The sequence below is a fragment of the Oncorhynchus mykiss genome, chromosome 17, assembly GCF_013265735.2.
Source record: "Oncorhynchus mykiss isolate Arlee chromosome 17, USDA_OmykA_1.1, whole genome shotgun sequence".
Taxonomy (NCBI): domain Eukaryota; kingdom Metazoa; phylum Chordata; class Actinopteri; order Salmoniformes; family Salmonidae; genus Oncorhynchus; species Oncorhynchus mykiss.
In genome coordinates this window covers 35,750,747-35,774,928 of record NC_048581.1, presented here as the reverse complement: position 1 = coordinate 35,774,928, position 24,182 = coordinate 35,750,747, and the positions used below count along the sequence as shown (strand labels likewise).

The window sequence follows — 24,182 nt, the reverse complement described above, 5'->3', positions numbered from 1 at the left end:
AAGCAAGGCCCCTGAACTCTTGTGTATTTTCTGCACTATGCAATGATATGGGCAGCGACCATGCAATGCTTTTACAACATACAGAAGTGTGCTGTTTTTTTAAATTGAGAGTTTTTTAAATTGAGAGACGAGCTTAAAGTTTTCTTCACTGACCATCATTTTCACTTTGTCTGACCGCTTGCATGATGGCGAGTTTCTCACATCTGGGTAATGTTTTTTCTCACCTGAATTATCTGAATCTAGGATTACAGGGACTTTCCGCAACTATATTCAATATGCTGGACAAAATTGAGGCTATGATTAAGAAGTTGGAGCTCTTCTCTGTCTGAATTAACAAGGACAACACACAGGTCTTTCCATCACTGTATGAATTTTTTTGTGTGCAAATGAACTCAAGCTTACGGACAATGTCAAATGTGATATAGCGATGCCCCTGAGTGAGTTGGGTGAGCAATTACGCAGGTACTTTCCCGAAACAGATGACACAAACAACTGGATTCGTTATCCCTTTCATGCCCTGCCTCCAGTCCACCTATCGATATCTGAACAAGAGAGCCTCATCAAAATTGCAACAAGCGGTCCTGTGAAAATTGAGTTTAATCAATAGCCACTGCCAGATTTCTGGATTGGGCTGCGCTCAGAGTATCCTGCCTTGGCAAATCGTGCTGTTAAGACACTGATTCCCTTTGCAACCATGTACCTATGTGAGAGTGGATTCTCATCCCTCACTAGCATGACTACTAAATACAGGCACAAACTGTGTGTGGAAAATGATTTAAGACTGAGACTCTCTCCAATACAACCCAACATTGCAGAGTTATGTGCATCCTTTGAAGCACACCCTTCTCATTAACATGTGGTGAGTTATTCACAAATAAGGTTAAGGTTTTGTATGTAATATGGTTAAATAAAGAGCAACATTACTGATTATTATTATTACTTGTATCCTGGTCCTATAAGAGCACTTTGTCACTTCCCACGAGCCGGGGTGTGACAAAAACTCACACTCATTTTTATGTTTAACGAATGTATCGTATAGTGTGTGCGTGGCAGGCTTGCAATGATGAATGTTTGAAGGGGTACGGGACTATAACAAGTTTAGGAACCACTGGTCTAGGCTAATAGTAACTAGTCTACTTTGCATAAAAGGGGTCCCTTTGAAGGACACACACACACACACACACACAGCACTCCGCTCTTGCTGTTGTCGTATGTCATCTACAATTATCCCCTGGGAATGTGTTCCTCAATATTGCTGAGACTTCTTAGGCCAGTACCTGTATGGGGCAGGCAGCAGATGCCACACCTCCACCTCTGTCTTTATAGACTGCAGGTAAATTGACTCCACCCCTTCACATCTACCTCCCCAGTCCCAAAAGCCTTTTAGTATACACACAGAAGCAACTACGGCACAGTTCACACAGTCACACTTCACACACTGCAGCCATCTGAGTTCACAGCACCATGTCCAGTATAGCTAACCACTTGGCCAGGAGGAAAGCTAGGGAGGAAGGTGAAGGTAGCAACGACAAGGCCATCCCCTTTAACAAGCAAGACTTCCAGACCCTGAGGAGAGAGTGTCTGGAGAGCGGGAAACTCTTCAGTGACACATCTTTCCCTGCTGATTGGAACTCTCTTGGGTACAATGAGTTGGGTCGCTACTCTTCAAAAACCCGGGGCGTGGAGTGGAAAAGACCAAAGGTAAGGACTTTGTCTCAGTGTAAGGAGGATAGCTGTAGGAGGTATATCCCACAAGGATGTGGTAGGCTAACCACGTCTCACATGATATTAGCCATTTCTGCTTTAGTGATTTGTTAGGTGTGCAGTAACAGAGGCACTTATCAATGAGATTCTTGCTTTGGTACTTCTTGCAATTTCATCAAGATACATGTATCGAGCTCACAGTATGTCTTTTGGATTATTAAGTTGATTTAGGCTTTGGTTTTACTTTGTTTTAGAAGGGCCCATTGTTTTCCCTTCTCTTACTTTCTGTGTGCTTATTTAATATTCTGTGTATTGGGATTGGTCAGGATTTGTTCACAAAAATACACGGATGGACAACATTTTCTTCCCACAATTGACAGATTAAAATGAAACTATAAATTGGAACCATTAACACCCCAACCCCTCCTCCTCCCAAATAACTTGTGTGTGTCTTTTGACTCCTACTGTCCACGTCACCAGGGTAACCTCCTCATAGTTCAAGTTTCGAAGAAGTTGCAATGGAGCATATAGGGGTGGTGGCAGTCATGAAAGGGACTATGTTATGCCCCAATTTCTTATTTTCACAGACAGGTGGAATATACTCAGGCATAGATAGGCCTAATTCTGATTTAGTCAATAACTGAAAATGTGATCTTGGGTGACATTTCTCCACTCTATGTCTCAAAACTCTTGATTGAAGATTAACCATAGTGCAGGGAATAATTAAGACTGATTGGAAGGCAAATTAAAAGAATGGAAGGCAAAATAAAGAATGTCATTGCAACTTACTGCCTGTATTTGTGCTGGCACCCTGTCTCAAGCACGCAAATTCCATGAACCGTCCCTATATTCTGTCACTGTTTTTGCTCTGCCCTTGAAACAAATTACACTCCATTCAACACATTTGGTCTTAATGTCGGGAAACAATAAAATGCCATTTAGCATCATGTGGAGCAAAGTACCAATTGCTTAGTATTTTTTAAATGAACCGAATTCCTCCTATTCATTCTGTTAGTTAAACAACCTATGCATTTTCCAAACAGGAGTTGTGCTCAAACCCTCAGTTCATTGTTGAAGGAGCCACGAGAACTGACATCTGCCAAGGGGCTTTGGGTGAGTTTGACACCTAACCCCCATATGTATATTGCTCTGTATGTTTGCCATAGCATGGGATAGGGTGTAACGATATTATATTTTATTGTTTGTTTGAAAATGTATTTGCTTTACATATCCAAACGCCACCTTTACTACAGATATGCATTTTGATTAAATCAACATTTCTAATAATACATTAAACCACATATTGTCACTTCCAGACATTGTCACTTCCAGACAACATACTGTAGTGTACATCCCAAAGCATGGTTATTAAGGATAAGTTATCTCACGTACTGTATGTTTATCTGTATTCAATGACAAAGGTGTGTGTCACTGTAGTCATCGAGTCATCAATGGGAATGAAATGGGAAGTGGCACCAATTGTTCAAAACCTCTTACTTTTCAAATAGTGTCTATACACCTGTTGTATGTGGTAGGTTCCCACTTCCCTTTAGTGTCCCAGTAATGTTCACAAAATGTTACATTCATGTAAAGGCCTACAGTACACATTAGTATAATTTGACTACTATACTGCTTCTTGAAGAAATGATACACCAGGTTCGCCCTTTGTAGTAAACATACACCACCCCTAATTTACACAGACATGGAAGACTCAAGTGTGCAACGCTGAACAAACAAGATTTTATTCACAGCTAGCTACAGATTTGACTCAATTTCTATTACAATATAGGGTGGTATACACCTATTCATATAGTCATGAAGAATTACTCATGCTGAGAATGTTTGCTCACTGTTTTGTGCACTCCCTTTGCTTTGGCTGTTACTGTTCAAGTTTGTACAGTTACTTTGATTTCGCTCTCCAAAATTGATACCCGGAGCTGATATTTCTGCAGTCTTAAACTATTCAGCATTTATGTTTCACTATATTGCATCATGTAATATTAGTATTTCATAATATATTAATATAATAATAAGGGATACAAAACCACCAGTAATTTACCAAAGTTACCTAAATGTTCTGTAATTTTGGTAATTAACAGGTAATCTATGGCAATCTATGGTAACTTTGGTAGTTTATACTTGAATACTCTACCAAGCCACATACCCATTTCTTGGTAGCACACTAAAGTATTCAAATGCAATGTTTTTACTATTAGCACTTTGAGTGTAAGATATGAAGTGTTTAACAAATTAAGTTATTCAATAAAGTTGGATTATTATCAAAATAAAAATAAACAAATGAATATCAAGAAGAATCTTAAAGTTCTCTAGAATGTTCCCGGTATATAAAACATTCATAAGAATGTATACACATTTTGTATTACTTATTTAATATAGAGAGTAAACATATTCTTATTCCCACTGGTGTATGTATACAGGTGACTGTTGGTTGCTGGCAGCCCTTGCCTCTCTTACCTTGGACAAAGACATCTTGGCTCGAGTGGTACCCCCTGGGCAGAGCTTTGAGGAGAATTATGCTGGCATCTTTCACTTCCAGGTGAGCAATGTGTTTTTAGTAGTGATGGATGAGGTTATTCATAAGTGCTGATTTAAAATCAATTTGTCTTTTTTTACCCCCTTTTTACCTCCAAAAGTTAGGATTGGGGGAGTAGGGTAGATGTTATTGTACACTCAGAGAAATGTTTAACATTTAATGATTTATTTGTGAAGAGTGGTAAAGAGGAAAAAGTACTTAAAGGGTGAAGCTGAACAGGAAGGGGAAGTTGTGTTCTACCTCTGCTCAGATTTCCTTGTTTACAGTTTTGGCAGTATGGACAGTGGGTGGATGTTGTGATTGACGATAGGCTGCCCACAAGAGAGGGGAAACTGCTGTTTGTTCACTCAGCTGAGGGCTCAGAGTTTTGGAGCGCCCTGCTGGAGAAGGCCTATGCTAAGTGAGTAAACATCATTCACCCGTCATGGTTAGTAAACTGGGGTCCTATTCAATCAGAATTGATAGCCACACATAAAAACACATTTTCTTACAGTTTTTGTTGTTGTCAGTCTATAAATACTTTGCAGACAGATTTATTTTATTTATTCAAATATGCATCCCTGCAATTCAAGAAAATGTGGCTTTGACTTATCCTGTAAACCCAGTGACTAGGTTTGATTAAATAGGGCCCAAGGCATTGAACCTGCACAAAGGGAATAACACAAAGGACGTGGATTTAAATAGAACTGTTCCGAATGAATTACAGAACATTCACTATAGTATAATTTTGATCTGGACCATTGTGGTGACCAGCAGAGGCTTTAGTCATAGAGTGACTGTTGAATAAATATTGAAGTGTACCTGTAGCCACCAGCCACAGCCTCAAATGTAAACATGCCACCAGATTGCTCCCCTCACCTTCTTTGCTTACTGTGTTTGTTATGCCAGTCCCGATTATGCTCTAAATTGTATCATTTGTCATATATTTTACAAAACATCCCTGTACAAAAACCTCAACACCTATTGCAGTATTTTGAAAACCTTCTTAGCATGGCTTTTGGTTAGCAATATTATTGCTATTATTTTAATTTAGTTATTTTAGCTTCTTAAAAAAAGTTAGTTTTTTGTAAAACGATTCATTTAACAGAATTAACTATTATTAACCCTCATACTACCGACTGAGGTCATTTTAGCACAGAGGCATATTTATTATCATAGCTCAAAGGTGGTTTATTCAATTCTTAAACTTTTTCCGGACTTTGTCAATAACCTTGTTCTTACTTAAAACTTTGGGGTCATTTTGACCCCAGCTAAAAACACCTAATTACGCCTGTAATAATTTGATAGATGTGACCTTTATTTGAATCTAGGTTTCTCTGGAGACACAATAAGTTATCCATACCACCAGAGGGTGGATTTTACTAAAACACCAAGTAAAATCTGATATTTTCAGAACATTTATTAAGTGAAATACTGTATATGTGGACAACTACAAATACCTAGGTGTCTGGCTAGACTGTAAACTCTCCTTCCAGACTCATATTAAACATCTCCAAAATTAAATCAAGAATCGGCTTCCTATTTCGCAACAAAGCCTCCTTCACTCACGTCGCCAAACATACCCTCGTAAAACTGACTATCCTACCAATCCTCGACTTTGGCGATGTCATTTACAAAATAGCCTCCAACACTCTACTCAGCAAACTGGATGCAGTCTATCACAGTGCCTTCCGTTTTGTCACCAAAGCCACATATACCACCCACCACTGCGACCTGTATGCTCTCGTCGGCTGGCCCTCGCTACATATTCGTTGCCAGACCCACTGGCTCAAGGGTTTCTATAAGTCTTTGCTAGGTAAAGCTCCATCTTATCTCAGCTCACTGGTCACGATAACAACACCCACCCGTAGCACGCGCTCCAGCAGGTATATCTCACTGGTCATCCCCAAACTAACACCTTCTTTGGCCGCCTTTCCTTCCAGTTCTCTGCTGCCAATGACTGAAACGAATTGCAAAAATTGCTGAAGTTGGAGACTTATTTCTCCCTCACTAACTTTAAACATCAGCTATCTGAGCAGCTAACCGATCACTGCAGCTGTACACAGCCCATCTGTAATCTACCTCATCCCCATATTGTTTTTATTTCCTTTTTTGCTCTTTTGCACACCAGTATTTCTACTTGCACATCATCATCTGCACATCTATCACTCCAGTGTTAATTTGCTAAATTGTAATTACCTCGCTACTATGGCCTATTTATTGCCTTACCTCCTCACGCCATTTGCACACACTGTATATAGACTTTTTTCCCCTATTGTGTTATTGACTGTACGTTTGTTTATTCCACGTGTAACTCTGTGTTGTTGTTTGTGTCGCACTGCTTTGCTTTATCTTGGCCAGGTCGCAGTTGTAAATGACAACTTGTTCCCAACTGGCCTACCTGGTTAAATATAGGTGAAATAAAAAAATAAAAATAGAAATATCATAAACAAGCACTCTTTTCATGAAATAATACAAGTTGGGCATAAACTAATATTTCACAGCCTTTCAAACCTGATTCTGGGGTCCATTCTTCATCGTTGTCGTGGTCGTCAAGCTCACTGTCCTCACTACCAGAGGGTACGATCCTAACTGCTCGATTAGGCTCCTTTCGCCCATAGAACGTCCCTGTGTCCATTGCCTGTGAATGTCAGGGGCTGTGTTGGCACATTTATTTATTTTTTTACATCAAATTACATGTCTTTCATTGAGCATGATACTGAATTGCCCTGAAAAGTAGCCTAACTGCACAACGTTGCACTGAGGCAAAAAAAAGTAGCTTAAAACCCCAATATTGTCCTGAGACAAATATATATATATATATATATATATATATACAGTACCAGTCAAAGTTTGGACACCCCTACTCATTCAATGGTTTTTCTTCATTTTGACTATTTCTACATTGTAGAATAATAGTGAAGACACCAAAAATATGAAATATCACATATGGAATCATGTAGTAACCAAAAACGTGCTAAACAAATCAAATAAATTCAATCACCTGTTTTGTTTGATGTGAGTTTTTAAACAGAGATGGATTCTTACTTTTTTTTTTTTTTTCAAGAAATGTGTTGTGTTGATGACATTGTATTTGATTTTTATATAGCCAAACATAATAAAACTCTTATTTTCTTTGTAGAGTCAACAGTTCCTATGAGGCCTTGTCTGGGGGCTCCACCACAGAAGGCTTTGAGGACTTCACTGGGGGCATCGCTGAGACATATAATCTTAGCAATGCCCCACAGTGCCTGTTCAAAATCATGAAGAAGGCCCTGGGGCTGGGTTCTCTATTGGGCTGCTCCATTGATGTAAGGGTGTTTTTGATGAGTCATCTTTAAATACATAATATTCTAGTTGTACATTACAAGAACCAAGAAATATAATGCTGCCAAGGTCCTGACGTGTTACTGTACCTTTGGGACACACCGAAATGCTTTTTAATTGTGAGCAGACTATACACCTTGATCCCAGAAATCCATAGTAATGTCCATAGTAACAGTTTTTTGAATATAGGGTTGATGTCATGACTGTTTTTTATTTATTTATATGTCAGACAAAGGAAAGGTCGAAACCCTACCTTAAGATTGGCATGTGTAACTACATACATCTCTTATTGACATGAGAAGACAAATTATACAATTATACATCTGTTTGGATCGGTCCTACATGAATAAATTAGAGTGTGCAGTAGCGGTAAACATGTTTGATATGTAGTGCTCTGGGCTACTGTAGATAACAAGTGCGTACGAGACGGAGGCAGTTACTGGTCAGAAGCTGGTGAAGGGGCATGCGTACTCAATCACTGCAGCAGAAGAGGTAAGAATAAGCCTTTTCTCAGTACATAAAACTATCAAGGAGAAGTAAAATAAGTTCATATAATGTGGTCAGCCTTTTTAGCAGTTCAATGAGTTGACCTGTTTTAAAAAGACTGCTTTGGTAACATTACACTTAATGTTGTCTCCACAACAATGTCATAAAAACGACTATGATATCATTAGTAGTATTCTAATTGACATACTATTATTACTATGTCATTTTATGACACATGACACATAGATCATTTTAAAAAATACGTATTTTAGACAACAGATCGTGCGTGATGCATGAAGTTTGTAGATGGCGTGTGTTTTTCCAACAAGATAAGATAGCCAGGTAGCCTCTTGTCAATCGTAACAGTCTGTCGAATTTTCGTGTTGAGTGAAGGTACACCTGCATGGGACTCCAGTTGAGCTGGTGAGGATCAGAAACCCCTGGGGTCAGGTGGAGTGGACGGGTGCCTGGAGCGATGAGTGAGTAAATAATTCAATTAGTAGCAGTGTTGAGCAACTTTATTGACCATGTAACAATTTTGGATTGTTGTGGCACACACACAACAAACAATTATACAACACTTAATTGCAGGTATATACAGTGCATTCTGGAAGTATTCAGATCCTTTGACTTTTTCCGCATTTTGTTACATTACAGCCTTGATCTAAAATTGATTTTTTTTATTTTTATGTCCTCATCAATCTAAACACAACACAGCATAATAAAAAAGTGAAAACAGGTTTTCAGAAATTGCTGCAAATGTTTTAAATTTAAAAAACAGAAACACCTTATTTACATACGTTTTCAGACCCTTTGCCAAGAGAGCCTCCAAATTGAGCTCAGGTGCATTCTGTTTCTATTGATCATCCTTGAGATGTTTCTACAACATGATTGGAGTCCACCTTTGGTAAATTCAATTGACCTGACATGATTTGGAAAGGCACACACCTGTCTATGTAAGGTCCCACAGTTGACAGTGCATGTTAGAGAAAAAACCAAGCCATGAGGTCGAAGGAATTGTCCGTAGAGCTCCGAGACAGGATTGTGTCGAGGCACAGATCTGGGGAAGGGTACCAAAAGGGTACCGACCCATAGGACTCACGTCTGTAGCCATGAAGTGCTTTGAAAGGCTGATCATGGCTCACATAAACACCACTATCCTAGAAACCCTAGACCCACTCCAATTTGTATACCGCCCTAACAGATCCACAGATGACGCAATCTCTATTTCACTCCACACTGCCCTTTCCCACCTGGACAAAAGGAACACCTATGTGAGAGAATGATATTAATTGACTACAGCTCAGCGTTCAGCACCAATATGCCCTCAAAGCTCATCACTAAGCTATGGACCCTGGGACGAAACACCTCCCTCTGCAACTGGACTACCTGACGGAACGCCCCAAGGTGCTAAGGGTAGGCAACAACACGTCTACCACGCTGACCCTCAACACGGGGGCCCCTCAGGGTTGTGTCCCCTCCTGTAATCCCTGTTCACTCATGACTGCATGGCCAGGCACAACTCCAACACCATCATTAAGTTTGCAGATGACACAACAGCCTGATCACCGAAAATGATGAGACAGCCTATAGGGAGGAGGAGACCTGGCCGTGTGGTTCCAGGAAAACAACCTCTCCCTCCACCTGATCAAGACAAAGGAGATGACCAATCAAGAGCATCCTGAATGGTTGCATCACTGCCTGGTATGGCAACTGCTCGGCCTCCGACCGCAAGGCACTACAGAGGGTAGTGTGTACGGCCCAGTACATCACTGGGGCCAAGCTTCCTGCCATCCAGGACCTCTATACCAGGCGGTGTCAGAGGGAGGCCCTAAAACCTTTATTTAATTAGGCAAGTCAGTTAAGAACAAATTCTTATTTACAATGATGTCCTAACCCGACCAAACCTGGACGACGCTGGGCCAATTGTGCGCTGCCCTATGGGACTCCCAATCACAGCCAGATGTGATACAGCCTGGATTCGAACCAGGGACTGCAGTGATGCCTCTTGCACTGAGATGCAGTACCTTAGACCCTGCGCCATTCGGGAGCAGAGTTCTCTCTGCCATCGCACGGCAAGCGGTATCAGAGCGCCAAGTCTAGGTCTAAAAGGCCTCTTAACAGCTTCTACCTCCAAGCCATAAGACTCCTGAACAGCTAATCAAATGGCTACCCAGACTATTTGCATTGCCCCCCGCTTTTACGCTGCTGCTACTCTCTGTTTATTATCTTTAACTCTACCTACATGTACATATTACCTCAATTACCTCTACTAACCGGTGCCCCCGCACATTGATTCTGTACCGGTACCCCCTGTATATAGCCTCACTACTGTTACTTTACTTGTGCTTGTTAATTATTTGTTACTTTCTTTTTTAAATGTTTTAAATGTACTTATCTATTTTTTACTTAACACTTATTTTTCTTAAAACTGCATTGTTGGTTAAGTGCTTGTAAGTAAGCATTTCACTGTAAGGTATACACTTGTTGTATTCAGCGCATGTGACAAATCAAATTTGATTTGAAAAGTTAAGGGGTCTGAATACTTTCCAAATGCACTGTAAGCTTTAAAAATGGTGATACTGTGTTGACAATGTCTGGGAGAAAGCTGTAGGTAAGCCTCCAAGAAAGCATATTTATTTGGTTGTGAAATTCCCTGATGTTGTAATACCGCTTGGGGAAGCCACGTGACAAGCTTAAACTCTTTCTCTCAATAGTTCCAGGGAATGGGATGGCGTACGACCGGAGGAGAAATCCAAGCTAGACCACTCTGCAGAAGATGGAGAGTTTTGGTGAAACTGTTATTTTTTTCTATTGGTATTGCAGTGTATTAAACACCCCAATAATATTGTTTGCTACAGTATAACACTTTCAATAGAATGATATTGTCTAACAGCTGGCATAAAAATAACTTTTGATTGTAACATAAAAAAAAGTGTTTATTTCCATTATTGTCTCTTTCAAATGTCATACATAAAATATATATTCCTTTATATTTTATGTACATGGTAGCAACCTACTCCTTGTTCCTTATCCAGGATGGCCTACTCTGATTTCCTAAGGCAGTACTCCAAGCTGGAGATCTGCAACCTGACTCCAGACACGCTGGTCAGTGATGAAGTGGGTCGCTGGAACCACTACCAGTTTGAGGGGATGTGGAGGGTAGGCTCTACCGCTGGAGGATGCAGGAACCATGCAGGTACAGAACCTGTCAATCTCTAATAATATAACATTATATTCAGTAGGTATTAAAACTACTTGTAAGAGATTTTGTGCTGCTTGCCTATTTGCACTAATCCTATCTGCAATATTCATGGACAGCTGAGTTATATTATGTTTACGGTTATGGTAAAAGCAGTGCTTAATTTGTAAATCGGGAGGTTCCGGAACAAAAAGTGAGCGAGAGTGGGGTGACCTGGGGAGTTCTGAGGTACCAGAATGCATTAAAAACGTTATAATAAACCATTGCATGCATAGCATCGCATTTGCGTAGTGGAATAGAGCAGTAGAGTAGAGGCACTTACAGAAGTTACACACATGGATAACATTTTTAGTATTCTAGGGTCCGGGAAAAATGTGGCATTTTATTAACGCATTTCATGCAATTCTACGTTATTTTACATAACTGGAGACTTCAGCAGAATTTTTTTTAATAGCACAAAAAATAATTCAAATGGCAGGCTGCGTTGACACTGACAAACAGAAAATATGAGATAAATAAAAACGACCTTGTCTTGAATCCATCAATAGCCAAGGCCCAGGTGCATAGAGACACATATCGTAGGCTACAATATGAAGAGGAAATTATTGCCCTAAAAATGCTTTCCAGTTTCACTGACTCACCCAATGATGCGCAGCTCACGTGCTGGTGATGGCCGATGCGCTCATGCCAAGAGCCTCTCTCTCTTATGTCAAACAATATTTGGAAGTTGATCAAATATGTTGGTAACCTAAAGCATAGTCTTCTCTTTTCAGCAGTAGCCATTTGCTTTACAACCTGTGTTTTCCCTCAATTTAAAATATTGTGAAAACTTTAAACAGGTCAACATTTACAAAGCTGCGGGGCCAGATGACCAGGACGTGTACTCAAAGCATGCACGGCCCAACTGGCAAGTGTCTTCACTGACATTTTCAACCTCTCCCTGACCCAGTCTGTAATACCTGAATGTTTCAAGCAGACCACCATAGTCCCTGTGCCCAAGGAAGCGAAGGTAACCTGCCTAAAGGATTACTGCCCTGTAGCAGTCACGTTGGTAGCAATGAAATCAAATGTATTTATATAGCCCTTCGTACATCAGCTGATATCTCAAAGTGCTGTTACAGAAACCCAGCCTAAAACCCCAAACAGCAAACAATGCAGGTGTAGAACCACGGTGGCTAGGAAAAACTCCCTAGAAAGGCCAGAACCTAGGAAGAAACTTAGAGAGGAACCAGGCTATGAGGGGTGGCCGGGTGGAGATTATAACAGAACATGGCCAAGATGTTCAAATGTTCATAAATTACCAGCATGGTCAAATAATAATAATCACAGTAGTTGTCGAGGGTGCAGCAAGTCAGCACCTCAGGAGTAAATGTCAGTTGGCTTTTCATAGCCGATCATTAAGAGTATCTCTACCACCCCTGCTGTTTCTAGAGAGTTGAAAACAGCAGGTCTGGGACAGGTAGCAAGTCCGGTGAACAGGTCAGGATTCCATATCCGCAGGCAGAACAGTTGAAACTGGAGCAACAGCACGGCCAGGTGAACTGGGGACAGCAAGGAGTCATCATGCCAGGTAGTCTGGTACTGCAGCATAAATACTGGAGGCTGAGACAGGAGGGGTCAGGAGACACTGTGGCCCCATCCCCCGGACAGGGCCAAACAGGAAGGATATAACCCCACCCACTTTGCCAAAGCACAGCCCCCACACCACTAGAGAGATATCTTCAACCACCAACTTACCATCCTGAGACAAGGCCGAGTATAGCCCACAAAGATCTCCGCCACGGCACAACCCAAGGGGGGGGCGCCAACCCAGACAGGAAGATCACATCAGTGACTCATCAATGAAGTGCTTTGAAAGGTTGATCATGGCTCACATCAACAGCATCCTCCCGGATACCCTAGACCAACTCCGAATTGCATACCTCCCCAACAGATGACGCAATCTCAATCGCACTCCACACTGCCCTTTCCCACCTGGACAAAAGGAACACCTATGTGAGAATGCTGTTCATTGACTACAGCTCAGAGTGCAACACCATAGTGCCCACAAAGCTCATCACTGAGCTAACTGGATCCTGGACTTCCTGACGGGCCTCCCCTAGGTGGTAAGGGTAGGCAACAACACGTCTGCCATGCTGATCCTCAACACTGGGGCCCCTCAGGGGTCTGTGCTTAGTCCCCTCCTGTACTCCCTGTTCACCGATGACTGCAAGGCCAAACACGACTCCAACACCAAACACGACTCCAACACCATCATTAAGGTTGCTGACGACACAACAGTGACAGGCATGATCACCGACAATGATGAGACAGCCTATAGGGAGGAGGTCAGAGACCTGGCAGTGTGGTGCCAGGACAACAACCTCTCTCTCAATGTGAGCAAGACAAAGGGGCTGATCGTGGACTACAGGAAAAGGTGGGCTGAACAGGCCACCATTAACATCAATGGGGCTGTAGCGGAGCGGGTCAAGAGTTTCAAGTTCCTTGGTGTCCACATCACCAACAAACTATCATGGGTCCCCAGATCCTCAAAAAGTTCTACAGCTGCACCATCGACTGGTGTGGTAACTGCTCGGCATCTGATCGTAAGGTGCTACAGAGGGTAGTGCGTACGGCCCAGTACATTTGGATAGTTACTTCACCCCTACCTACTTGTACAAATGACCTCGACTAACCTGTACCCCCACACATTGACTCGGTGCCCCCTGTATATAGCCTTGTTATTGTTATTTTATTTAGTTACTTTTTACTTTAGTTTATTTGGTAAATATTTTCTTAACTCTATTCAGCGCATGTGACAAATAAAGTTGGATTTGATTTGATAGGTCTGTTTTTTCACTGACAGATTTTCTCCAGTCAGGAAGAATCTATTGATCCTCTGTGGCTAAATTATAGGCCATATCATTGTGTAGTAGGCTATTCTGAATTATTTCATTTATTTCTGAACAGACAGCAGTTCTAAAATTCTAAAGCTTTGGCAAATGTATTTCAATGCATAAGGGGTGCTGCAGTTACTTCAGAACCCTTCGCGTGGCGATGATTCTATAAGGAAATTATGACGTGCAACGCTAGAGAGATGAGAGTTGCAGGCTCACTCATGTCTATCAGAGCAGATCATAGAAAGTGAATCTCATTCTACCTATGTGAGAGATACTGGCGCGTTTCTCACACAGCGACGTCTGTTTGGTCTCAAACATAGGTTACAATGTTGCGCAAACTATAAACCCGGGCCGGCCCAACCAAAATCAACTCTTAGAATATTAGGCACCAGCGGAAAATCAACCGTTTCACATTACGTTCTGTTGTGGGGGCATGATAATGAACGAATAGGCAACTCGAATGAACTTTGATTGCTTTTATTTTTACTTTTTACATTGCAAAAAGGTGAGAGAAAATAAATCCATGCCACGAGAGGTACGGGATTCAGACAAATAGTTTCTGGAAGAAAAACTCCAAAACGGAAAGGCTCAAATTAAGCACTGGGTTAGAGTAAAAAGTGTATTGTGTTCAGGGTAGCCATGTCCACGATTTTTCGGGAAAATTTTGCTAGTGAAAATGTATTTGTCATGGGTTGCGGGATTTTGGGCTACTTCTAAATTGCACTGCGTCCACCATGGCATTTCTCTTATTTTTTTGTATCTATTAATTTTACTGTGACCTGCTGCTTCTGATTATCAGACAATGAGGCAGGCAGTTGCTGAGTGAGTGTGTGGGCCAGATGAATGTATGTGTGTGTTAGATTACTGTATGTGTGTGTGTGTTGAGACGAGCGCTGCAGCAGGCAGTGTTGCCAACACATTTTCAGGGTAAATTGCTAGAGGCAGGTTGATTTGTTGCTAAAAGTTGCTAAATGACGTTGTGATGTCATTGCGTGATAACGTAAAACTGCGTCATTACGTAGAATACACAATAACGTTTCTCAAATTGACTGGCAAAAATCTCGGCAAAAAAATATGATTTGACATTTGTTCAGGTACAGACACCCACTCTTTTCTGTACTTCTGGCTGTACGCTTTTGATTGGGATATGTTGATTGATGTTGTAAGTTCTGTTCAAGATCAAACATTTGTGACCAACTATATTCATTGGGTTTAGCTCCTGCCGCAGTCAGACAACAATGATTGGCAATTTGCCCAATTTGCCCAATTGCCTGCTGCTGCCTGTACACGAGCTGAGCGCCTGCTGCTGACGTCACTCACAACGCACTATTGCAGCCAGGCACGTGTGTTGTGACTGAGAGAAAATCGTTTTTGTGTCATTCAGAGGGAAAATGTGTGCATTTTAGCATTTGAGTCACTTTTCAAAAGTTGCTAAAAGTTCCAAACAATTTTTTGATAAATGTGTTGCTAGGTGCTGTTTGAAAAAAAAAGTTGCCAGGGTAGTCTGAAAAGTTGCTAAATATAGCAAACAAATAGCTAAATTGGCATCACTGGCAGCAGGCAGCTGAATCACGTAAATGAGGAAAGCAGCACGTGCGCTCACACCTTGACAAGTAATGTGAGAACAACGAACTGGCGGCACTAGCTAGCTAATATGGAGACACTTATTCGATACATGTGGCAACTCCTCTCTTGAGGCTAGTTTTCAGGCCTTTGTGCAGGTTTTGAGTGGTCATAGACTGGACATTGTAGCTAAACCTGGCAACTCTGAGTGTTGCCTCGATTAGTCACTAATCCTTTTTCACAAATATTTTTTCTCACCCACTTCTCTGCAGCCACATTCTGCTCAAACCCCCAGTTTGCCATTAAATTGGATGATGTGGATGATGACCCTCATGATGGCAAGGATGGCTGCACCTTCTTGGTGGGCCTCATGCAAAAAGACGGCCGCAAAGAGAGGAGATTCAGCCGGGACCTCAACACCATTGGCTTTTCAATATACCAGGTGCAACATCACCACCCCAGAGTGAATTTATTCACTTAATCCATAACTGGCCAACCCTCCACCTGGGTATGCAGGCATTTGTTCCAGCCCTGCCTTATAGGGCCAATGCAGCCATTTTTATCTCAATGTTAAATCATTTCTGGGTAACAATGAGGTTCCTTAGTGTAATAGTTTTCCATTAAAATGTTCAAAAATAAACAAACAGCATTTTTGTCGGGGGGGGGGGGACGACACGACGACGACTTCACAAGCAAGACTTTTGCTAGGACTGTCTGGGTGTTGTCTGAGTGAGGGGCCTAATGGGAGGGATATGTAACCTGAAAACTAGCTGTTATCGGCAGAGAGGTTTGGAACTCTCTTTGTTATTGGTCTATAAACTTACACCGCCTGGTGATGTCACCAGGTAAGCCAAAACTCCACCCATGCAAAACCTGCTAATTAGAAGGTCCTGTTAAAATGTTGTTTTCAACCAGCAACTATCAGAAAATAACACTGATCATATTTGTTTTACACTTTTACCGCGTTAGTTTAATCAGCTGTTGTACAATATGATACAAAACAGATTTTTTTTTCTTTCTACAAATAAGCTGTTTATGATATCATGAATTTGCTGAATCAGGTGTTTTAGAGCAGGGCTGGAGCAAAAGCATGCATACCCAGTAGTTCTCAGAGAGGAGAGTTGGCTACCCCTGACTTAATCCATTTTAAAATACAATGGTCAAATCTGTTAATATTCTGATGTTTGTTTTGTTTTTGTTTGTTTTCCAGGTTCCTGATGAGGTATGTATGGTACATTAACACATACAAAGAAAGAAACTCAAGCATAATTATAGATACAGTATAAGGCCATTTTCATGCTGATCTGTTCATATCACATTCTCAACTTATTATGAGCCAAAATATGAGTACAGTGTCTAATGCACAAAAAGTAAGGTAATATGTTGTTTGAAACCAATGTATAATGCCACAAGGTAGACTACAGTAAAAAGGCCCTATCCTCTGTGTTTGATGGCAGTATAAGGGCCGCACCAACATCCACCTGGGCCCAGATGTGCTGCTGAGACAGAAGTCTGTGGCAATGAGCAATACCTTCATCAACCTGCGGGAGATCTGTGACCGCTTCAAGTTGCCCCCCGGGGAGTACGTCATCATCCCCTCCACGTTTGAGCCGCACAAGAAGGGCAGCTTCCTCTTGAGAGTCTTCGCCGAGAAGCATGCTGCCACCAGGTGGGCCCCGCATTTATGAAGAGGTTATACAGCCTGCAATAGAGTGGGACTATACCATTTTTATAGTGATTATTTGAACTACATTATTAAGTCGTAAGGCATGTGAATAGATCCATATGTGTCTTATTGTTTTTTTAACATTCTTGGTTTTATGTTTCTAGATGCTGTTGTGAACACTGTAACATTTTATATAATGTAGGCCTATGTAGCAAACACTGTAGTGTTTTTAAAAATAATGCAGGCCTTTATAGCGAATGGGGATCCACTCGTGCTGACAATTTGTTTTATTGTACGGCTGGGTAAGACGTTTCAGCAGGGCGGTCACGTGTGTTTGTGAGGCAGAGAGGTCCTGGGTTCGAGCCTCGGTATGAGCCGAATCAGGAGGAAGTGGTACTCGCTAAGGAAGCAACGTGACATTATTGCCACTTACATGAGTTCGATCATACATTTTCATTCCATTTGAAAATGTAGCTTTGTTTCCAGGGCACAATGACAAACATATGTACAAACGTGATGTGTTTATCATATGGTGTATGTTATATGTATATCTTTCTATGTGTTTTGTTGCAGTCCAATGGAAGAGGATATCAGTGTGGAAGTTGACGAGGTACATCATAGTTATTTCTTGTCTTTTGATCTCAACATCTTCCAACACAATTTTGTTTTCATGTTTACTGAGGTATGTTTCCGGCTGGACATTCCAAGTGCAACATAATATTTAAACCGAGATTTATGAACGTTTAAAAAATATGTTTACCCTTTCTAGCCTGATATTACAGAGGGTGATGTGGATCCCTACTTCAAACGTCTATTCTTGCAGATTGCTGGAAGCGTATGTATTTCTATATTATTTTTGTTCTTTATTTAAATCAGTCACATAACAATCTTATTTTTCTTTCTAATATATTCATTTAATCTTGACAGGATTCCGAAGTTTCTGCCTTTGAACTTCAAAAGATTTTAAACAGAGTGGTAACTCAGAGTGAGTAAGGGAGATTTATATACATTGTGATGCATCATCTGTGATGAGACACAGTGGGTCTATATTTACCAACATTAGAAAAAGTTTAAATTGAAACCTTTTCTCCATCCCAATTAAAATTGTTGACGTAGTTGCACGTGATAAAACGCTACATTTTAGTTGTTCCCATTACATAACCTGGCACATTTAACCCTATGCTAACCTGACCAGGTGGCAGTGATTATGTCCGGTCACAAATTCCTCAGCAGCCAATTACAAATGTTGACGTAGGTGGACGTGATTTAACACTTTTTCATGAAAATGTTCTTAACAGAAGTTTAAAAAATAATAATTAAAAAACGGTTACTAAAAAACACGCAAAATCTCAACTAAACGATAAGCTCACAGTGTAGCTTGGAGAGGTTTTTTAATTTGAAATGTAGAATTACATTTATTGTGATAGTGTTATCTAAAGTACGGCCAAAACCTTGTAAATGAAGATTACAAATATATTTAATGAGGAGCTTCTTGGACTTCCTATTGCAGACCAACATGTAAGCTACTGCTACAGTGGTGTAACGTTAACGTTAGTGCTCCCGATGTGCACCGAAGCGACGCTTCTCAGAATGGTGCTTGTTTAATAAAGTTTAGATCAAAGCAGAATCAATGTCTCGCAAGATCACCTACAGTAACTGTCCAGTGTTTCCAGATTTCTATGAAATATGACCTCTATTTACTTACAATATGAGTGAAATAGTTTTTCTTCCTAAAATTGGTAATTAAAAAGCAGCTTTTCTGTGTTGGAATGGTGTAGGTATACCCCAACAAAAGAATGGTATGGGTATATACTGGTCATTAAAAATATTAATCAGAGTAGACAGCTGATTGGCCAGCTCATCCACCTCTAGAATGCTGATTGGCCAGTTTATCCTTCTCAGGAGTATGACATCATACTCTATGACGAAATAGCAAGCATTTTTGAAACAGTGTTTTTGAGATACATGTTTGAGGTGTGGGTTTTTCTCTCCAGTTTATGCTTTGGCCACAAATACGAGTATAGGACGAGTCAACAACATTATTTGGGTATGAGTTAAAAGAATATGAACTTTTAAAAGTGAGATTATCACTGGACACTTAACTTTAAGGATGAATTAATATTCTCTTTATGCCTAGCATGCCGAATATACTGAACATAATAGCATAGTATAACGTTACTGTTAGACCAAAACGTCTTAATTTCTTATGTAGGCTACACCTACAACATTATACATGCATTATAATCATCCATTTCATCGCCTATTTGAATCGATCATCGAGGACCAGCAGAGAACAGTTTTTTCCTTAACAAAAAAGCTTGACACGAGTGGGCCTCGAACCAACTGATACTGTACCCCACAGATTCACAGTCAACCAGTTTAGCATGTATGCCACCTGGCAGTGATTGTAATGGAGGTACATGACAGCTTTAAAAAAATAAATATATACAATGTACGATAAACTGAAATGTTGTGTAGACCTCCTTTATCTTTTTCCTGTAAAAACACATGAATGTGTGTGAAACGGATAAGAAAAAACGTGTGATTGTTTTTTTCATATATGCGAAAAAACATACCTTTTTAATTTTGTCTAACGTTAGAAGCTAGTAGCCTAGTCAAGGATTCGTCATGCAATATTGGGACACGACACTTTACAGACCAAGTGAAAGAAAAGTAAACCTTTCATTTGGAGGTTTAAAATATCCCTCTGGTGGCCAAATGGACCTATTTTAAGAAACAATAAATATGCCAGGTTTTCTTATGGGAAGCGTCGGCCAGTAACTGAATGGTCACTGCTTTGAATCCCTGAGCCAATTAGGTAAAAAAATCTGTTGATGTTCCCTTAAGTTGGTCTGGATAACTGACTAAAATGCACATGTAGTATTAAATCACGTGCAACAACATTTTTTGAATTGGCTGATGTGCATTTTGAGACAGATAAAATGTCAACTTAAATATTCACCAGTATGGTCCCAGTATGTGTTAACAGTACGGTATATTAGCTTTACTTGTTGCCACTCTGTTTTCAAGGATCTCACGTCAAAACCGATGGATTTAGCCTCGAGACCTGTCGTCACATCATCAGTCTGTTGGATGTATCCTTTCCTACAGTAGCATGAGCCATTCATTCTCAATATGATATGGAAAAATGCATATTTTACTTTTCAACATGTGGTATTAGGAAATTGTTCCTGTGTGGCACAGTTGGTTGACCATGGCGCTTGCAACGCCAAAGTCGTGAGCTCGGTTCCCACAGGGGAAAATGTATGCATGCACTACTGAAAGCCGCTTTGAATAAAAGTGTCTGCTAACTGGCATATATTATATCTGTCTTGACCACAATCAGATGGATGGCAATGCAAAGTTGGGCCTGGTTGAGTTCCATACTGTGTGGACTAAGATCCAGAAGTATTTGGTAAGATTAAAGGCAGAGACTGTGCTGAGTGTACAGCATTGAAACTGGTATTATTACTCGTATTCGAGTCTGTCAATAATTTCGATGTCCTATAGGAAATCTTCAAAAGTCACGACTCTGACAACTCTGGCACGATGAGCACCCACGAGATGAGGGGGGCGTTGACTGAAGCAGGTATTGTTAAGAAACATTGACTTATTTAACCATTTAATTTACAATGTACAAAACATGCTCTTTCCATGACATAGACTGACCAAGTGAATCAAGGTGAAACGTCTTATTGATGTCACTTGTTAAATCCACTTCAATCAGTGCAGTAGATGAAGGGGAAGAGACCGTTTAAAGAAGGATTGTGTATGTGTGCCATTCAGAGGGTGAATGGGCAAGATAAAATATTTACAGTAGGTGCCAGTTGGGCTATCGTAGTAGCTGCAGGCGCCATGGCCACGGGAACATGTTTTGGGGGGTATTTTTCTCCCTACTCTGCTGACAACAATTATTCTCTGCTCATACATGAGTAATAAAGGCCTAGTGCACTAAATGTGATTTTTTTCTCACATTATTATAATAATTAAAAAATATATATGAATTATTGTTTTAATTGTAATTTATCAGGGGTGCTCAGCACCCCTACCCGTGGCTATGCCAGGCGCACCGGTTTGAATGTGTCAAGAACTGCAACGCTGCTGGGTTTTTCATGCTCAACAGTTTCCCGTGTGTATCAAGAATGGTCCACCACCCAAAGGACATCCAGCAAACTTCACACAACTGTGGGAAGCATTGGAGTAAACATGGGTCAGCATCCCTGTCGAACGCTTTCGACACCTTGTAGAGTCCATGCCCTGACAAATTTAGTCTGTTCTGAAGGCAAAAGGGGGTGCAATTCAATATTAGGAAAGTCTTCTTAATGATTTGTACACTCAGTGTAGTTAAACAGAAGAGTATTAGAAATCTACCTATGTTTGGGCCTCCCGAGTGGCGCAATGGTCTAAAGCATATGTGTCATAGCCAGCTGTGACCGGGAGTCCCATAGGGCGGTGCACAATTCGTCTGGGGGGGCTTCCTTGGCTCATTGCGCAATAGTGACTCCTTGTGGAGGGCCGGGCGCCTGTAAGCCTGACAGCTGACTTCAGCTAAACGCTGTTTCCTCCAACACATTGGTGCGGCTGGCTTCCGGGTTAAGCAAGCAAATCTTAAGAAGCAGCGTGGCTTGGCAAGTAATGTTTCGGAAGACACTTGACGTTCACCTCTCCCTTTGGGGAGTTGCAGCAATGAGAAAATTTTGTATTGCCCTGCAGGAAAACATTGCCAACTGTACACTAGCACAGACATATCAGGGTCAATAGAACACATGGAGAACTTCTTTAAAACACATTTAAAGGTGTGAGATTCCGGCAATTAGTGGTAGTTTCGCAAGCCAATGCTAACTGGTGTTAGCACAATGACTGGAAGTCTACAGGTACGCTAGTGTATGCTAGCTGCTTGTGTATGCTATCTCGCAGTATCCCTTTAAAGTCACATCAATGCGGCTACCTCTTACCTACTGTATGTTACCCCTACCACAACTACTACTACCGGAGGGGCTCTTACTATTGTAATATTGTAATATTATCAATTCAAATGCATTTGTTTGTTAACTGCAAATATTTATTAGAATGCAGCATTACGATGTTTCATTCACCCCCATGTCACACAACATTTACATGGGTCAGTCAATAACGAATTGTTGTATTAGGACTTTGGTTGAAATGCTGGGCCAGGATTTTATTATTGTGTTTATTATTGTCGCAGGATTTCAGCTTAACAGCGAGGTGCTCCAGCTAATTGTGTCCCGCTACGCTAACTCAGAGTACTCCATGGACTTTGACTGCTTCATGGGCTGCCTGATACGACTGGAAATGCTATTTAGTGAGTGGTTTTTGACTTCATAATGTCTTGTAATAGAGGTGGTTCCAATGAGTCAATCCAGAGCATGGTGCTTGCATCTCTGGATATTGTGCACTATAAATTGCCTTGGATAAAAGTGTCTGTTCCATGACCATTATTATTATCATTCTTTAAAATAAATAAAAAAACTACCTGGGGAAAGCCCATGAACTGAGTGTGCACAGGATATTGTTTGAAATTAACATTTATAAAGTTACTACAATCAAATTAAAGGTATTAGCAATACATGTTATGGGCAGACAGATTCTCAGAGTCAGAATCACCTTGTATTTCTCTCTCTCTCTCTCTCTACTAGAAATGTTCAAAACACTTGACAAACATGACAGTGGGAAGATCGAATTGGATGCATTGCAGGTATGTCTTCACATCTAATCTTTAATTTGTTAATTTAATAAATATTTTCCTGAAATTGTTTCCAATCAATTCTGAACGATTTGTGTTTGTTTTCATGTTTTTCAGTGGGTCTGCCTGGGCCTCAATTAAGATTCCAGAGATAATAATCTACTACAGGGACAGATGAAGACATACAACTCAATTGCATTGGACTTTACGGCTAAGATTTCTCAATGTGTTATTTTACTGTTGCTTTTATTGAATGAGACTTGGACAAAATACTTTATAGGGCTCTTGTCTACAATAGCCTATGGATCACTCTACACCAGGGTTGGGGTCAATCAGATTGAAAAAATATTTTATATTTTACCATAAGACATATTGAGACCTAGGTCTCTTGTTCAAATGTGCCCTGCGCAATACAACAACAAAAATATACACATTATGGGAAGCACAAGTAAAACATCACAAATCACGCAGAAAAACAGTTACATTCCTACACAATTAAGTCCCCGGTCAATACTCTAAACTGCCCCGAAAAGCACCAGAATATTAAGACGAAATGTATTTTGAATTTTGTCCAGGCAGCACAGTGCTTTAAATGTAAAAATCAGATTTACCTAGCTTGGTGGAGACCCTAGGAACCTCAAGATTTAACCAATCCTGTGAACAAGTTAGGCAACTCATGTGTCTACACTTCAACAGAAAAGTTAGATAAGTTAGAAGTTTATGAAATGGGGCCTTGTAAACGAAAACGGAGTAATGTAGAGATCTACGGATCTTTAGCGAAGTCCAGCCAACCTATTGATACAGTCTGCAGTGATGAGTATCACAACTGTCACCTGTAACAAACCGAAAGGCACAATGGTAGATGGCATCCAAAGAACCATCTAATGAGGGAACATGTAGTTCCTCTGAAACATTCTTACAACATGGATTTTGTTTTGCCCGTACATGTAATTAATTTCAACTCAGAATTGAAATTTGAATTGAGACATGAAAAGTCTCATTCATATTACTAAAAGCATCTGCGACTAGCCATATCACTGCAAAATATTGAATATAGCATTTAAAATAATAACTTGATTATCACTTAAATATGTTTATTTTATGTTTCGTTTTTTTAG

General features: G+C 40.5%; 1 protein-coding gene across 1 annotated transcript; it reads left to right on the top strand.

Annotated features, from left to right (window-relative positions):
- Nucleotides 1-1,376: 1,376 nt before the first annotated feature.
- Nucleotides 1,377-23,497, top strand: capn8 (calpain 8). The gene is made up of 21 exons (XM_021568321.2): nt 1,377-1,701; nt 2,748-2,817; nt 4,143-4,261; nt 4,525-4,658; nt 7,380-7,548; nt 7,973-8,056; nt 8,444-8,529; nt 10,768-10,842; nt 11,089-11,249; nt 15,967-16,136; nt 16,905-16,916; nt 17,152-17,363; nt 17,934-17,970; nt 18,130-18,195; nt 18,288-18,345; nt 20,391-20,455; nt 20,707-20,775; nt 20,871-20,949; nt 22,567-22,683; nt 23,018-23,076; nt 23,182-23,497. The coding sequence occupies exons 1-21, from the start codon at nt 1,465-1,467 to the stop codon at nt 23,203-23,205; spliced, it is 2,103 nt and encodes a 700-aa protein (XP_021423996.2). The 5' UTR covers nt 1,377-1,464; the 3' UTR covers nt 23,206-23,497.
- Nucleotides 23,498-24,182: the final 685 nt, after the last annotated feature.

What these genes read in the sequence shown, in the direction of transcription:
- capn8 (XM_021568321.2), top strand. Translation starts at nt 1,465, where the DNA reads ATGTCCAGTATAGCTAACCACTTGGCCAGGAGGAAAGCTAGGGAGGAA. An exon ending in ACGGGTGCCTGGAGCGATGA is followed by an intron (nt 8,530 to 10,767) that starts GTGAGTAAATAA and finishes TTCTCTCAATAG; the next exon opens with TTCCAGGGAATGGGATGGCG. An exon ending in TCTTGCAGATTGCTGGAAGC is followed by an intron (nt 18,196 to 18,287) that starts GTATGTATTTCT and finishes TAATCTTGACAG; the next exon opens with GATTCCGAAGTTTCTGCCTT.